General features: G+C 35.3%; 1 protein-coding gene across 1 annotated transcript in view; it reads right to left on the reverse strand.

Moving 5' to 3' along the window:
* The window catches only part of LOC116900103 (low-density lipoprotein receptor-related protein 1B), a 274,149-nt gene that overhangs the window by 163,918 nt on the left and 92,253 nt on the right, over positions 1–17,978 (reverse strand). The window contains exons 19-21 of the mRNA XM_032901881.1: positions 15,627–15,815; positions 14,689–14,837; positions 7,055–7,148 (exon numbers count right to left, since the gene is read on the reverse strand). Of these exons, the coding sequence (XP_032757772.1) occupies positions 7,055–7,148; positions 14,689–14,837; positions 15,627–15,815 (432 nt within the window). The remainder of the gene's footprint in view (positions 1–7,054; positions 7,149–14,688; positions 14,838–15,626; positions 15,816–17,978) is intronic.

Below are 17,978 nucleotides of genomic sequence, written 5' to 3' on the forward strand. Positions count from 1 at the left end.
TCTACCTATGATATACTTGTGGCATCAGCAAACATTCTATAATGCTAACTGAATACCTCTTGTGCTCAACATATTTAGCACATGCTTTACTTTAATATTAATTATATACAGTGTTTTAATATAGTAAGCGTTTTACATATCATTTAATTATTATCATACAGAATTTGTATATGGTGACGTTTTCTTTTGAAATATACTTTGGTATGTATAAGCAATAGTAACAAAACCAGAAGATCTACTGGCATCTGGTCTGTGTTCGGTGCTAAGACCTATCAATGCAGACTTTTATAAAAAGTAAAATAAATTACAAAATAGGATTAAAATTATAATAAAAATGATCATCTTTCACATGACCATCACTATGACCATTTCAATGTAGGGATTTTGTGCATTGTTGTTATTAATAATTCAGCCCAAATGGTACAATTCTCCAGAGGCAGACATAAGTTTCAGATACATATTTGACTCAGAAAATGTCACACGATTCATGTTACTCACAATAAAGCACTATTTTTGGACTCATGATTCCCATGGATTCTTATTGACTGCTAGTTTAATACTAGCCTCATATTTTTGGTTGTGAGCCTAGCTTTTAAAAGAGCTGAGCCATCTCTCCAGCCCTAGGCTTTTTATTAGCTCAAATTGGGGAATAAAACATAACGAATTTTAAACTTGATTTAGAAAATGTGCTTTGCTCTTAATTGTGAACAATGTAAATTCTACAACAAGCAAATCTCTCTATATATTTTACTTCCTGGATAAAAAATTCTAAAACATTTTCTAAATAACGTTTACTTAACTGCAGTCAATGTTGAACAGCATGATATATACTTATCCATTCCACTTTTGTTTCTTGTTAGTACACATACAATTTTCTTTAATATTCTTCTGTTGTTATATAAACAACTCTCCCAAGAAAAGAGTCACAGAGTTTAAACGAATGTTTAATAGACAACTTGGTGCCTGAACTCAGAGGTTAAGGGTAGTGGTTATTCCTCCAGAGGATCTAGGTTCAGGTACCAAGCAATCACATGGCAGCTAACAAACAATGCCCACTTTAGGCCACCACAGACACTGTATATAGGTGGTATACAGTGATGCATGTAGTCAAAACATCCATACACAAAATAAATAAGAATAAATCTTTAAAAAGTTGAAAAACAAAAAAGATTTGGAAGCTAGTGTAATGTTAATATGTATCTTAGGAATGTGATATGAATTTGTAATGACAACAAATTCCTGATCACTGTGTTCACACAAATAACACTATATAAGCTTTCAAGTGTGTGACACTTGGATCAAGCCTCTTTGCCTTCATAGATGAGGTTACCTTCTAAGATGCCTTATTAGTCAGTATAGATATATACAAATTGTGATGATGCAGCTACTCAAGTACAAACCAGGGCTGGAGGGATAGGTCAGCAGTTAAAAGCACTGGTGGTTCTTCCAGAGATCTTAGTTTCATTTGCCCACAGCCAAATAATGACCAACAATTCTTTGTAACTCCAGATCTAATGGAACTGATGCCCTCTTCTGGTCTCCAGAGGCATTACACACATGTTGCAGTGTATACAGATATGCATGGAGAAGAAACATTCATACATAGAAAATTTAAGAAATAGAATATTTATCAAAAATTCAATCCCTTCACAGGTTTATATATGGCACGTTTACTCTATCATGTGTCTGAAAGTGCTATGCCAATAGCTATTTAAGAATCTAACCTACCAACTACAAGTAGACATTTATGTGTCAGTGATCACAAAATATAATTGCTAAATCATGACAAACTACTTGTGAAACATCGAATTAAATGTCTCCATGCGGGTGAATGAGAATCTGATCTCTAAAGACTGGGAAACAGCATCAGAATTAGACAAAGGTCAGCACATCAAACAAAATGCATTTTTGACAAAAATTAATCAATTACAGTATAAAAACAACCTACCTATGAAAATGGAGAAATGTTTACAAAGTATATATTGTAATTATGAACTGATATTCTAAATGTATGATAAAATCAACTTAAGACAAAGTAACAAACTAGGAAATTTTAAGAGTGGGCTAAGTACTTAAATAGAAACAAAAATGAGTAAAATATATCCCTAATTACAAAGGGACTAAATGTTAAAACCAAAATGAGATGTACAATCAAATCTATCAAAATTGGCACTGTGTTTAAAATACACAGAATGCCAAATAGTTAAGAAAGGAGCTATTTGTTCATTGTTGATAACAATAGAAATTAGGACATAGCATGGAAATTTATGGGACGCTTCCTCAAAAGTGAAATAGAACTGTCTTGTTATTTCACGGTTCTGATATAAGTACATGTACAGAGGAAATGAAATCAGCATATTGGAAATGTGTTACACCAGTATTTTCTGCAGTGTTGCTTCTGGTAACACAGTCAAGCATCACCTCACCAGTACAAAAAAAAAAAAAAAAAAAAAACAGATAAAGACATGTTGCAAATAAACACTGAACTCTCATTCAGGTTTAAGTAAAGAGGAAATCTCATTTGTGACAATTTGTATGAGCCTAGAGAGCATTAATTGTGTCAAATAGTCCATGTAGTGGTTTGCACTGGAGTTATCTGTATTTTGATGCTAATTCCACTGCCCCGGGGACTGCTGCCTAGTCATGGACTCAGGACTCCGGTGACTTCACCAGAACCTTCTCCCCACTTAATTTGTAAAATACTGGTGAGGGGCAGGTACAGGATAGGAGGCCTGTAATTGGATGAGAAGGAAGGATGGGTGGGAGAGAAATTTGAAGGAAGAGGAGACTGGAACAGGAGAGGAGGAAGAGATAAGACAGACAGAAAGAAAAGCTGTGGCAGGACAATGTGGTGGGTGACATTTAGATCCCACGCTGTACCTTTATAGGTTGTTACGGATGTTTTTAAGGGATGGATGTGTATTGGGATTTGTATGTTTACTTGGGAAATTATATTTTATCAACTGGGGCAAAGGTTATTGTGTTGTGTGTTCTTTCATGTATAAATTTAAGTGTAATGGAGTGTGGGGTGGCTGGTCTGGGCTATCACGGAGTTGGGATGTGTGTTTCTGGCATGGAAACCTGCCTTGGGAACTAGATAGAGAGATTGCTGATGGCTCAGAGAGTGGCCTTCGGCAGTGTGATATGGAGTGGAGCAAAGTGGGTGAGAGGCTTTGCTGACTGAGAATTAAGATATCCAGCAGACATCTTGGGGCACTGCAGTGTAGATCTAGTGGGGATAAAAGACAACCATAATTTTTTTAATATTTTATATTTTTACAACAACAAGTCCAAGTATAGAAATAGGAACTATTCTTTCATGTTGTTGATATTTAAAGTTTTAAAACAAAAAAAAATTCAAACTCATGCAAACAATAAGTAAAATGGGAACTCTTAGGGGCTAGGGAGTGGAAAACTGGGGAGAAAGTAGCAAAAGGGCACAAAAGATTCAACTAGACAAGATTAATATATTCCGGAGATCGATTATACATCATAACAGCTATGTTTAGCAACAACATATTTTATGCTTGATGATTGCTAAGAAAGATGTTTAATGTTCTCAGGACAAAATAATGAGCACAAAAGATAATGTACATTCTAAATGGCTTGAAGTAAGCTTTCAACATATATGTATATGTATGAGAACATATATATGTCACACACCAGCTTTCCAATAGCAGTTCATCCTCTCTGAAGTTTTCAAACATAAATATTTGACCACATATATTATAAAAGTATGTCCCTGGGAGAAATTCTTATTAATTCTGTAATTCTGTAGTTAACTTTACACATCAATGGATTACATAATATTTCAAAGTTATAAATAGAATTCAGAAGGTGCAAATGCTGAAGAGAAATATCGCTGTAATTCTGACTTGCTCTGGTTATTGAACATGCTGTTCTCCTCAGAAATAGTGGCTCTGGGCAGTAAAGGTAAAGCCCATCTCAATACATTAAGAGGAACATGCCATTTTTTTAACCTATAACGTTAAATTGTATTTACTTTATTTACTACATCACGAGAAACCATTTTTATTAATTATTTATTTAAATTCAAAATGTTGTTCCCTTTCCTCATCTCAACTCTGCAAATCCCCACTCCAACCATCCTCTCCTTTGCCTCTTTGAGGGTGAACCTCAACCCAGCCACCCACTCCCTTCTCACCCCTTTAGTTAGCATTTGCCTTTTCTGGGGAGACAAGTCTCCACAGGACCAAGGGCTTCCCCTGCTATTTATGCCAGATAAGGCAGTCTTCTGCTACATATGTAGCGGGAGCCATGGACTACTTTGGGTGGTAGCTTAGTCTCGGAGGGGTGAGATATATACATCACTGCTTTTCCTATATGTTTGCAATTTCCTTCAACTCCTTCAGTCCTTCCCCTAACTCTTCCACTGGGGTGACCTTGGGTGACCAGGCTCAGTCCTATGGTTGGCTGTGAGTATCTCTATCTGTCATAGTCAGGTTCTGGCAGAGCCTTTCAGAGGACAGGTATACCAGGCTCCTTTCTGCACACGCTTCTTGGCATCAGCAATAGTGTCAGGTTTGGGGATCTGCCGATGGGATGGATCCAATGGTGGGGTGGTCTCTTAATGGCCTTTCTTCAGTCTCTGTCCATTTTTTGTCCTGTGTTTCTTTTAAACAGGAACAATTCTGTATAAAAGATTTTGAGATGATAGCTCAGCCACTCAACTGGGAGGCATGTCTATCTACTGGAGGTTGTATCACTCCGCTGTTGGGTATTTCAGCTAATGCCATCCCCATTGGGTTCTGAGAGCCTCTGGAACCCTGGCTTTTGGATTTTCTAGTGGTCTCCCCATAGAACTGTTACATATTTCTATCCATTTTCCTGCCTCCTGGATCTTTCTCCTATGTCTTCCCATACCTGATCCTGCCCTGCTTTGCCTTCCAACTTCACCTCTCTGACCCAGTTCCCTTCCTCCCTCTGACTCCCATAATTATTTGTTCCCCCTGCTAAGTGGTATTGATGGATTCACACTTTGGGCTTCCTTCTTAAGCTTCCTATGGTCTGTGAGTTATATCATAGGAGTACAGGGCTAATATCCACTTATCAGTGAGTACATACCATGTATGTCCTTTTGGGTCTGGGTTACCTCACTTAGGATGATATTTTCTAGCTCCATCCATTTGCCTGCAAAATTCACGAAGTCATCATTTTTAGAAGCTGAGTTGTATTCCATTGTGTGAATGAATCACATTTTCTATGTTCATTCTTCCTTTGAGGGACACCTGAGTGGTTTCTAGCCTCTGGCTATTAAAAATAAGGCTGCTATGAATATAGGATGGTCCTTGAAATATGTCGGAGCATCTTTTGTGTATATGCCCAAGAGTAGTACAGCTGGAACTACTGTAGAATAGTTTAGGTAGAACTATTTCCAATTTTCCAAGGAACGACCAGATTTCCGGAGTGGTTGCAATCCCACCAGCAGTAGAGGAGTGTCCTTTTCTCCACATTCCCAGAAACATCTCCTATAGCCTGGGTTTTTGATCTTAGCCATTCTGATTGGTGTAAGGTGGAATCTCAGGGTCATTTTGATTTGCATTTCTTTGATGGCTACAGATGTTGAGCATTTCTTTAAGTGATTTTGGCCATTCAAGGTTCCTCAATTCAGAATTCTTTGTTTAGCTCTGTATCCCACTTTCAAATTAGGTTACTTGGTTTTCTGGAGTTCCTACCATGTCACCATGTTAATTCTACCTTAGAGAAGAGCAAGAACTTGGGAGATCTTTCCATCTTCTGAGATCTTTGATCTCTTTCTTCAGAGAATTGAAGTTCTTGTCATACACATCTTTCACTTGCCTGGCTACAGTTACACCAAGATATTTTATATTATTTGTGACTATTTTAAAGGGTGTGGTTTATGGAAAACCTTATTTGTTATTGTGGAGAAAATAATTTTCGTATAACAAAGGAGTCATAATCACCCATATGATTCCTACTTTTGACATTTTTCCTAATACTAAAACTTTGAAAAAGAATAATTTGATCATGAGTTTATACCTATTGTCCAAAAGTCTTCCTACTCATGCATTGTCTAACAGATTGAAAATGAATCAAAGAAGAATATTTTTTCAAATCAAACACACACACAAAATACAAAAGCAATAACTTTCATTTTATATCTCATCAATTTGATGGCTTATTGTTTTGTGCACACATAGAAAATAGATGAAACAACTTTTGAGTATTAAATTGATAGTGGCAAAGAAGATGAAACAGAATTCATTTAAATAACCATCTGAAAATGCAAAACAGCTTTATAGTTGATATTAGAAAATTTTATAGAAGTAAACAGCTGCCTTTCACTTAGACAATATTCCTTCTCTTTTGTGCAAGCCTTAGGATCTTGAGACTTTATTGTCAAGGCCAATCAAGGCCAACTCATGGCTCAATTGTCAAATCGAAGTCAAAGTAACCATGCACTGAGACATAGAAGGAATTATCGGGATTGACTGTAAGCATCTTCAACTTGACAGCAAAGGATTGAAGTGACCTATGTAGTGAACTATAATAGGATTTCCCGGAAGACTTCTGATTGCCCATCACCACCTAAGTGAGCAATGATTGCTAACCTAGAAGCTGTAACCACAGCAATCACACTCAGGATTCATTTTACTCTAGCTGCTAAGGGTAGATTAAATCTTACAGTAAATAAAAATTAGCATTGAAAAGTCTGACTCTAAGAATTGTCAAGGTTTTAATAGTGACAAAAAAGATACAAGTTTCTATTATATATAAAAGGATTACTATTTCTTTCCATTTGCATTTCACTTTTGTTGAATATCAAGCAGTTTCTATATTACTGACCACTGTTAATCAAAAAAAAAAAACAACTAAACAAACACAAACTATAGGCAAAACAAAGACATTGCAACCATTTCTCTTTATGTATCTTAAAGAATTCCATGTTAATACTTTCTTATTTCAAATATGCTAGTTTATGAAAATATGCTGTAGTCTAAGCCTAGCTGATTTCTACAAGTCTAGAATGTTAAGAACTCTAAAATCTAAACCCAATGTTCAGAATACTCACGACAGTCGTCAGGCTCATCAGATCCATCGCCACAGTCATCCACAGTATCACATTTCCACCAGAAAGGGATGCATTTATCAGTTTTGCATCGAAACTTAAAAAAAATAGGGGAGAATGTTGATAAACATAACACATACATAAGGACTATCCATGCACAACCTGGCCCACTGCACCTTTTGGCTTACTGTAGTTTTGAGCAGGCATGATCTTAGAGTTTATTCAATGATGAAAGAATGAATGAACCTCAATAATTCTGCCAGAAAATTTCACTGCCCAGAACACCCTGGGGTTTAAATCCTGGGTGATTATCACCGTTGGTGACTTGCAATGCCCACAATCAGGACCATGCATTTCCATTATGTCTGAAAAGCTGCTTTAAGTACCACAAAGGGGCAGGCAAGAATCTACTGTGGAGAACAGCCATAAAAGCATCAAACATTTATCTAATTCCATACAGACAACCTCCGTCAAATACTACACGGTTAAAGAATAAATGACCAGGGCTATCAGGAAGAGATATTATCAATGTGAAATAATTAAATAAATTTGAGTTAATTGGAAAGAATTACATTTCCATAAGGATCTTCATGGCTTCAGTAAAAATCAGGCCAGCTCTTATTCTTTAGACACTGTATGGTGGTAAATTTGGAAGATTATTCTTCCAACTGAATAATCACAATATTACAATTTCATGACTGTTCTCAAACAACAAAAACACACAAAATCACAACTACCAAAGATCATAATTTGTAGCTGCCATCATAAATATTGTTATTTCTACAAGACAGTAGTCAGTACAGTTATTTTTAAATATTAAAATTATTTAAAAGCATATACCCTAGAAGGTAGTATGAATATACCCAGAGTACAATTATATGTGTATGGAATTTTCTTAGTAGAACCTGTGATATGAGCAACTAATACATGTTAACTGTTTTAAATGTGCATGATTTCAAAAAATAAGGGAAGGGAATTTACGGTAATATGTTAAAAGGTGGGCAGATTAGGCTGCAATTGTCTCTTTGTTGACTTTATTTCATTAGTCAATTTATTCACTTACTGTTTTGGTTTTATTTACACAAATTAACTAACTCGGTAGCCTGGACAAACCTTGAACTCATTGTAATACTTTCAAGTACTAGGTCAAAGATATGACAAAAAGAAAAGAAAGAATAAAGAAAGAAGAAACCCAGCAGATATTTATGAAATAAAGTTTAATATGGAAAATTAATATTCTAGTCATTGAAAGTTCCAAAGTGAAATGTTTTTTTGTTTACAAATCCATCCATCGAAATGTCTAAAGTAGCCATAGGAAGGATAGATTGGGAAAAAGTAGTTCAACCATGACTTTTGGATTAACTATGGAAGAGAAGATTGATTGAGGAAGATAGTCTGTTGGCCTTATTTCATGGCAATATTGACTTACAGGCAATTGGGTCTATGAGCCATTCATAGAGAAGAGCTTTGAGAAGTCACAGCCTATCATTTAGATGATGAAGGAGTCTTGACCCTCAGTGGGACCAGAAGTCAGGTCATAAAACTCTTTACTGATTTGTTCTTTATTTTGTTTTGACATATAGTCTCAGTTAGCACAGGATTTCATCAAACTTGGTAAATAGCTGAGGATGACCTTGGACTTCTGGTCCTCTGGCTTCCACATCCCATCTGTGAGGAGATAACTGTGCATCTCTCCATCAGATGCTAAGGTAACACTGGAAATTGATCTACATATGAAGCGAACATTTTACTCACAAAGAACTCCATGTCCCGAACCGAGTTTAGTGCCATCTTCGCTTCTGTACAATTATGCACAGTGGCCCAAAAACTCAGTCACTTTGACTGAGCAACCATTTACTTCTAACCAATATTTAAATTAAAAAAGCAAATTTTCTGAACAGAGAACCCATGTATCTATAATAGTTGACATTACATAAGCAATAAACAAACATAGTCAAACTCTTTTGGTCATCAAACTGTAATCTATAATTATTGTTTGTTTGAAGCACGCTCTCATTGTGTAGCTCTGGCTATGAAGGAACTCACTATGTAGACCTGGATGCCATTTAACTCAAATAGTCAAACCTTCCTCTGCCCTTCCCCCCAACACAAACCACTTGGATTAAAGGTTCACGTCACTATACTCAGCTTCTTTATTTTATACTAAAAAAACTTTACATTCATTCAGATTAGAAGCCTTGGGTAAATACATTTCTAGAAGTTTTATTTTATTTCTGAAATGTCACACACTAATTCTCATGCAAAGGATTTGGCATGGAAAAACTGTAACATGAAAATTTCGCTTTGGTTCAATTATCTTTAATAGAAATGGATATGAAATCTGTTTGTTAATTTAAAATGCAATTGCTTTAGTAAGAAAGCCTTTGTTGTTAGTGAGTGCTGAATGGGTCTGGAAAGCATGGAACTGATTTTGGATAAAATTATAAATACAAGAGTGAATTTTATTCTTGTAGTAATGTGGGAGGGAATAGAGAACACTAGCCTTAGGGGAAATCTCTCTATTCAACTGATTTTCTATAATTTTCTTAGCCTGTGGTCATGTCTGTTGTGTTTTTCATAAGTTACCAGAGGGGAAAATACCTTGATAGATAGTCGACACTTTAGGGAGATGAGACTAAGTCTGAAGGCAATTGCCCTGAACATTAAATATTTCCAGTCATTATAGTATATCAAAGCATGTATGAGGATTCCATGTCCTATGAGTATCTTCAAAGTATTCCCAAATATGAAGGAGAAATTTCTAATACATATTTAAAATCACTAAATATATCTGATTTAAATAATCAACTGTGGGAATTACATATAATATGATATTCGGCTCTCATTTCAATTTAATAAGGCTATAAAGGGGATTTGAGTCAGAGAAACCATGATAAAGCAGACAAAGCATGCTAACATTTAGTTTTGAATGATACCCAACATTTTATTTTTAGATTTCTTCTATTTCATGTGTAGACTTCATTTTTCATATTTAAATTAAGTAACATTTAAAATAAAAATGAAAATATGACATTAAAAATAAAAATATAAAAGTTAAGGACTGTCTCACCTCTTGCTTCTCAGGCAATGGCACAGCCTGGGCTTAAGGAGAAGTCCAGTGAGCCTGGAGCAAGTGGACATGTCTCCCCAGCCCCCATTCAAGTTTGAAAGGAGTGGGTGCTATTAATGCTCTCCTCACTCAAGCCACATCATTGTTGACTATATCGTGGCTGATGACTGTGACGTTGAGCATGATAATGGATTAGCTATTTGAGCGGGGCTAATCACCAGTAATGTGGAAACACTACAGGAAGCACAGTAGCTAAGGGAAATAAATGAGAGAAGGGAAGTGTTCTCTCTTAATTTCATTAAGGAAAGTAAGCAAGAGATAGAATCCAAGGATGACAATTTGCCCATCAAACAGGAAGGCACTGAGGTATCTCGATCCTTGAACATTGAACAAGTATTTAGAACTTCTTGCTTGAAGTGGGATACCATTTGATATAGAAATGAATGAATTGATTAACAAAAAAGAATATTATGAAACAATAAAAAGAGCACTTCTAGCTCAAGGAATTCAGCTGTGTCCACAGCCTGAAAACAAGCAGAGAACAAAGCTTTTTAAAACTACCTACAAGTGAGGATGGGCGGGGTATTCATTGCAGAGACATATTTAATATTCATGAAGAAGTGGGAAAAGGCAGACAGTGTGGAGGGCAGTACAGAGCAGTACACTGGGGCTCTTTCCCTCACACAGTGAAGGAATGAGAGCTAACAGCTAAAGGTATGGATCTCAGGATGATTCGGACACTGTTTGACTGAGTCCACCTCGCCTTATCATCCCAGACAATGGGAAGGAATTTGTCACTGGATCAATTATATAGTCAAAAAAAATTTTGAGGACTTGGATTTGGAGGTATTTTTATTTTCTATTCTATTTTTATTATTTAAAACTTTTTCAACAGTAAGTGTCACTTGATCATATTCTCCCTCAACCCCAAACCTTCTAGCTTTCCTTACACTCCCTAACCATCAAGTAGGGAGTTTAAGTTCACTCTCAAAAAACTTATAAAAATCCAATAAAACTCATTGAATCTGAGAAAACAAAATAAAACAAATTAAGGTACATGCAAAAGAACTATGGAATCGGTATGTTGGTCAACAATTCTTGAATATGAGGCATGTCACTCCTAAGGAGAAAATTGACATTTTTCTGATCCCAGGAGATATAAATGACAGTTCAGTTGTGAAACTTGACCCTAGTGGCTTGGTGTTTATTAACTCATTCATTTTCTTAAAATATAAAATAAATATAATAACAATAAAACCAAAGCCATCATATTGAAATTGGATGAGACAACTAAAAAAAAAAAAAAAAAAAAAAGTATCTCCTTTTCCTATGGGAAGCCAATAGAGAAGTTTCTACAATTTCATCAAAGATTGAAACTGAGAAGTAGAACCAAAGGTACATGTGGAATAACTGCTGTGCAGGACGAAATCCCATAGACATAGATGCACTCATAGAGAGGAGCTTGAAAGAAAAAGGTATTATAATTTTGATTTCATGGCTGCATCATGTTGCATCCTACTTCAAACAGACAAAGGATGCCTGACAGAATATTGCCTCGGAGTCCTAAATGTTAGACATTTTCTAACTCAAATCTGGAATACATGAAAAGAAGATAGTACCAATCTAAAGCCATTCAGAGTTTTAAAAGAATATGAGTTGTTCTTTAAAGCCTTCAAGTGCTTTGAAAGTAAACAGCAACTTCCCTAATGCCCCTAATGTCACTATTACTTTCAGTACCTTCAAGTTTTCCTAACATAAACATAGCAACTTCCCTAATGTCACTAGAAATCCAAGCAAACTTAGAACGACATGGTGTGGGAAAAATTCCCTGAATGAATTTAGAGACCAGATTATTGATTACATTTCTTTTGTTTGCTTCATAATAATACTTAGTCTTTATAAAAGGAAAAGAAAGTTCGCAATAGTTTTTTTTTAAATTGAAAGTCATATTTTTAAATATTTCTGTACTATAAATATTGTAACAACGGTAGAAATAATCTGTCAGATAATCTGTGAGAGGAAAAGATTAGCTTTGTAGTAACTAGAGGCATTGCTCTCCTAGCAAACATAGGGACATGACCTCTCTCTTTTCTCTCTCTCTCTCTCTCTCTCTCTCTCTCTCTCTCTCTCTCTCTCTCTGTGTGTGTGTGTGTTTGTGCCTGTGAGTGTTTGCACATGCATGTTTACATAAAAACACGTGCATGCACGTATACACACACACACACACACAATTACTTATACCTTCTTATGCAGGATTACACTCTTATGCCTGTTTTTTGTAAAACCCTGATGCAAAGACCGTCAGAGAGCAAATGAGTAAGAATTCCATCATAACGAGGTGGAGATTGGAAATTTCACTAGATAGTGCTGATAAAATATTTATTTTGAAATGAAAAATTCTTCCTTAAACTCTACAAATTGGCTCAGACTTTCTCTGACTCTCTGACCCTCTTCATTCTCCCTGACCTCTTCCTCCCTCACTCCCCTCCTGCTTCTGCCTCTCTACACATGTTCTGGGCATCTCTTCTCCTCTCCTCTCCTCTCCTCTCCTCTCCTCTCCTCTCCCTTCCTCTCCTCTCCCCTCCTCCCCTCCCCTCCCCTCTCCTGTCCTCTCCTCTCCTCTCCTCTCCTCTCCTCCCTCCCCCTCCCCTCCGTGTCTCTCTCTCTCTCTCTCTCTTCTCTCTCTCTCTCCTCGTCTCTCTCTCTCTCTCTCTCTCTCTCTCTCCCCTCACCCCAACCTTGTCCATCTCTGTTTCCTCTCTTTTTCAGCCTCTACTCCATTCTCACTTCCCATGTCCCTAAATAAACTCTATTCTACATTTAAAAAAAGAAATTTCTACTGATATGAATAATGAGGTTGTTGATGGTAGTTTCCCATGGCTTACATTCCCATCCTATATATCTATACTGCAAACCAAGTGTATGGCCTCTGCTGTGAGATCAGCACTATATCTTCTCTAGGATGTCTGTAGCTTAAACTGAAGACACATATTCCAGCTCCATTAAGGGTGAGGTTAACTACTACTATTATGTCTGAGAAATTGTGTCCATTTAATTATTATAACAGTGCTTTGAAAATAACATTTTGCTTATTTGTATGTAACTTCTAAAAACCAGTTTGAAAGGTTATTTTCTGTTGATATAGTGGACATTAGGTCAGGTAACAAGGGTTCCCTCCTGCCTGATGAATGTCTCTCTTTTGGGGAATATAATTTAGATATCCGGAGAGTAGCTGTACCTTTCTTTTAAGTTTGATTTTTGTTATTTTGTTAATCTCTATATAAATTTAAACTTCTTTTATTGTAAATTTGAAATTGTTTAGTATTTATACTGTCCATGCTATGGCTTGTGTTCTCTTATAGTGCTCTCTAAATTGCTCACCATTTGCCCTCACCAGTTATAGCATTTTGATCTTGGATTTAAGAGCCACCAGAAATTTGCAATAAGTTTGGATTCTTTATAAATTCACAGGTTTATGAAATTCTGTAACATAACATCAGAAAATGGATAAAGTTAATTATCCAATTAAAAGATGAGAAAAGAAAGGTACCAAGAAACTTAAGAATCAAGCTCAGACAATCCCATGAAGATGAAGCAGAACCAGACGAATAGCCAGGTTGTGCCAATCAGCAGATGCCCTGAATATCTACCAACAGTGACTTCATGTGTGGTAAGTTCAGCTCTGTATTCAGACATACAGAGGTGAGCTGGGCTGGTGTTTCACAGAAGCTCAGTTGAAAATAAAATCTTTGGCAAGCAAGTTCCTGTTGGTTGCCAAAAATAAGCCAAATCTAAGCATAGAATTTAAAGCATAAATTTACTCTTTAAAGAAATATCCTTGCCTTATTTCTCCACTTGATCTCAACTCAAACAAGATATTGACTCTGGTGTAACTAAGTGCGGTTTTTAGTGTCATATGATTACTTTCCAAAATCTAATAAAAATTAATTAAACTAACTCCATACTATTAATTTCCATTAAGTAGGATATTTTTCTGGAATATCTTCAAGGAGAATAAGCAAAATTTGATAGGTATTTTCAGAAATAAATTTTTTATTCTATATTCAGGAAAGGTAGTCCTTATTTATTCATTTTACCTTTTGTGTTTGCAGAGTGCGATGGTGAGGCAGGACTCATTAACCAGAATCTAACTTGGTCATTTAAACTCTATCCATCTTTATTATATCTTTCCTTTATTGCAATTGCTTTTGACCTGTATAAAATGCTCTCTGATCCTACAGTTCTGCTCTTGGAGGATTGGAGTCATAATTGTTTGTGAATCTTGGTAAAATTGGTTTGTTTTCTCTTTGTTTGTGTTCTGGCCTCTATTTGTTCTCTAATGCTGCAAGTCCTATTTTAAGTCTCTGCATTAGATTGGTTTCCCCTTTTTCCATGCAGTGTCACGGAATGAGTGTTGTTCTGTGCAGTGCCTAGACTGATCAGTCATTTCACTGTACATAATAACAAAACTAGATTCTACATTTTTATGACCATAAGCAAACTCAGGCCAAATATTAATAACAGCATACACAATCTACACAGGAGATGGTTTCAGAACTCAACTCACCTGACTTGCTGTGCAGTTGGATAAACAAGTTCTATTGTCAGCTGCAAGGTAGAAGTTGGTAGGACATGCACAGGTATGCGTCTTTCCAGGGCCTAAAAGGCACAAATGGCTGCAACCACCATTATTTACCGTGCAAAGATGTTTGGAGACTAAAAACGAGAAATACACAGCAAAACAAAATTATCAAGACCAGTAATGTAATATGATGTTTGAGACTGAATGTTCAAGTTTGTAACTTATACTCAAATAAACCTTTGTGATTTGCCGCTAGTAAAGTTATCAACAAATTTTTGGATTGCTATTCAATTGTGATTTCATCAATTTTAAATGGTTTCTACAAAAATAAATATGTTGGTTAAAAATAATCACTTATCAAAAAAGTAAAGACCGGAAGCATTTGTGGTGAAATAATACATATGATCAGAAATATAAATGTGAAATAAAGCAGTGAGATGATGAACTACCACAAAAATCAGGGCATTTCACCTTTTAGTACAGGAAAGCAATCAGATATTTATACCACATGGTTTTATAGAATCTTATGAGGCATATTAAATATTTCCAATTTTAGTGTCCCAAACTACTGAAATAGAATTCTTTGTAGCCTGAGTTCTGGAAACTAGGAACCCTGTAGCTCGAAAGTAATGAATTATTCTAATGACCCAATCTTTCACTTCTCTGACTACATACATTGTTTTCAACACAGTTTAGTATGGTTTGAACAAATCCCTATATCTTTCTACTATTATCGATCATCTAATCACACCCTTCAATAGAAGCACTTGACATGAACTGGCTTTATTCTATAAAATAAAACTAAACAATGATATCTGATCATTCTTATCAAGAATGAAATTATACTTAACCTTGAAATAATAAAAAATGAAATGTTACTGGAAGATGTTGATGCATTATGGAAACATGGAAAGAATAATTACCATCAGGTTGTCTATAAGAATGATACACCTGGATATCTGTGATGGCATGCCATGAGTTAATCAGTGAAAGTCTGTCTGCTCCCGAGGTTTTATGGGCACGGCTGAGTGACTTGGTTTTCCCATCAGTCCAGTAGATGTAGTCTTCAAACAATGTTAGTGCAATCACCCCTGGAATATCTTGATTAGGGACTGTAATAGGAGATGGTAAGATTAATGTTCAGTCTTGGAAGACTGCCAGTTAAAATATTCAATACTACATGGGCAGACAGATACTACTGCTACAGAGCTTCTGAATAATTGCTATGACAACCTGTCAGGTTGGCAAGGTTCTTTATTACTGGTTAAGAGAATGCAAGACTGGGCACTAGGGTTCACTATTCTCATATTTGGCTTGGTTTAACAACTAGGAAGGAAAATGAGTGTTATCAAGCTCACCTTTATAGGAAATCGTTGAATTTAAAATATGGACACTGAATGTGTGTGTGTGTGTGTGTGTGTGTGTGTGTGTGTGTGTGTGTACTTCTAGTAGGTTTTGAATTTCTTCCTTAAAGTTCATTGATTAGCTTTTGCCAGATAAAATGATTACCTAACATTTCAGAGATGAAATGGTCTACTGACTGAAAGTAGAATGTCAGGAAGCAACTACAAAGCATGTTAGTTCATTTAAGTCATTGAGATTTTATGCTTGTTTTCACCTCAAGATGATGTAAGAGTGAAGAAAAAGTATATACAGCCACTTGGCTGCTGATTTAAATTATTCTTTAATTATGACATTCATTATAAAAGAAGATTTAAATATAAACACTAATTGGCCATCAAAATGTGGCCACATAGAGTCCTGGCGGCACACAAGTATAAAGATTCCTATGGTGTTGCACAGGTTTTTCTTTCTGAGAAGAATACTTTGATGAAGAATTGTTTGGTATGTGTTCAAATCCTTCAGTCCCAAAATACTTTGCAAACGATAATAGATTTTTTTCAGCTCCTGAATTCTCAAATTTATCAAACAATCAATTTCAGAGAAAGAAAAAAAATTGAGATATGTACAAAAGTGCTAATATGTTGAGTATTTAAGTATTAATGTCACAAGCGAAAGTTAACTGAAACAACAATTGTAATAACTTTTTTCATTATTAGATTTAATGACTAAAAATTAATCTTTGACCTGTTCAGTAGCAACTGAAAAAATATCAGAGTTTTAGTACAATTTATTATGTTCATGGATTATAAGGCATCATTTTAAATATAAGGCAGGATAAATTTGTGTTGTAAAAGAAGTAAGCATTTTAATACTCTGATGTATTGAATTTAAGATAAATCAAATGGAATCTGAGAATTTACTCTGATTCAGTTACAAACAAAAGAAAGAACATGAGATTAAAGAACCTTCAGATAAAATTATTTATTATCGGAAATATGGGTTCTATAAAAAATGAACGTAGACAAGATACTGTGTATATGAAAAAAGGTAGAATTTGTGAGAATTTCAGAAACATTAGGCATTTCTAAATCTTGATGTTAGTTCTCTTTGTCCTGGAACTTACCTCTCCCTGTAACTTGTGTTATTTAAACAGAACACATGTCTAAATAAGATAAGTCAGGTTGAGTAGAAGAATGAGAAGCACACTTAACTCTAAGGACTTATATAAGCTACCTATAAAAACTACTCCAATGTCCTTCCTCTGCTTTAAATTAAAAAAACAATAATTGGGTAAATTATGGTGTATATGTTCAGATTTATTTGAAAGTTTCTCAATCTGTCATACATATTTTCAAATGCATAGAAATGTTCTATTTATATGTATTTGAACATGAAGAAATTAATTATATCATTACTATGGGTTCAAAGTTAATCATTACTTTAAACTTCCAGTCTACAGAGATTCAATCAACGTCTGTGGAACGACAAGATTATTGATAAAATTGGTAAAGTAGCATCAACTAGTATTTTGAAAATAGTATTATTATTCTCAATACTTAGAACTGTCACTTATTTATACTACTAAATATCTGGGTACTTTAGAACTAACCTAAACTAGCAATTTTTAGTTCAGCACACATCTTTCATCTAAATACAAAGAAAACTGAGCATTTCAATACTGCGGTGGGGTAATAACTTTATACACTTTATTTCATCGAATGTTGCCAAAACTCTTTTGTAAAGTTTTATATACCTTATCTCATCTAATATTACCCATTATCTATTGTGAACTATTCTTCTCAATACTTGACCATACAAAGAAGATATGATCAAAATGAGTAAATAACAAACTGGGTTTTGAATGTAAATCATTTCTCTGCTGCTAAGATCTCAGCACTTCACCATCTCTGTTCTGCCCTTAGGAGGATGGG

The sequence above is a fragment of the Rattus rattus genome, chromosome 5 (genome assembly GCF_011064425.1).
Source record: "Rattus rattus isolate New Zealand chromosome 5, Rrattus_CSIRO_v1, whole genome shotgun sequence".
Taxonomy (NCBI): domain Eukaryota; kingdom Metazoa; phylum Chordata; class Mammalia; order Rodentia; family Muridae; genus Rattus; species Rattus rattus.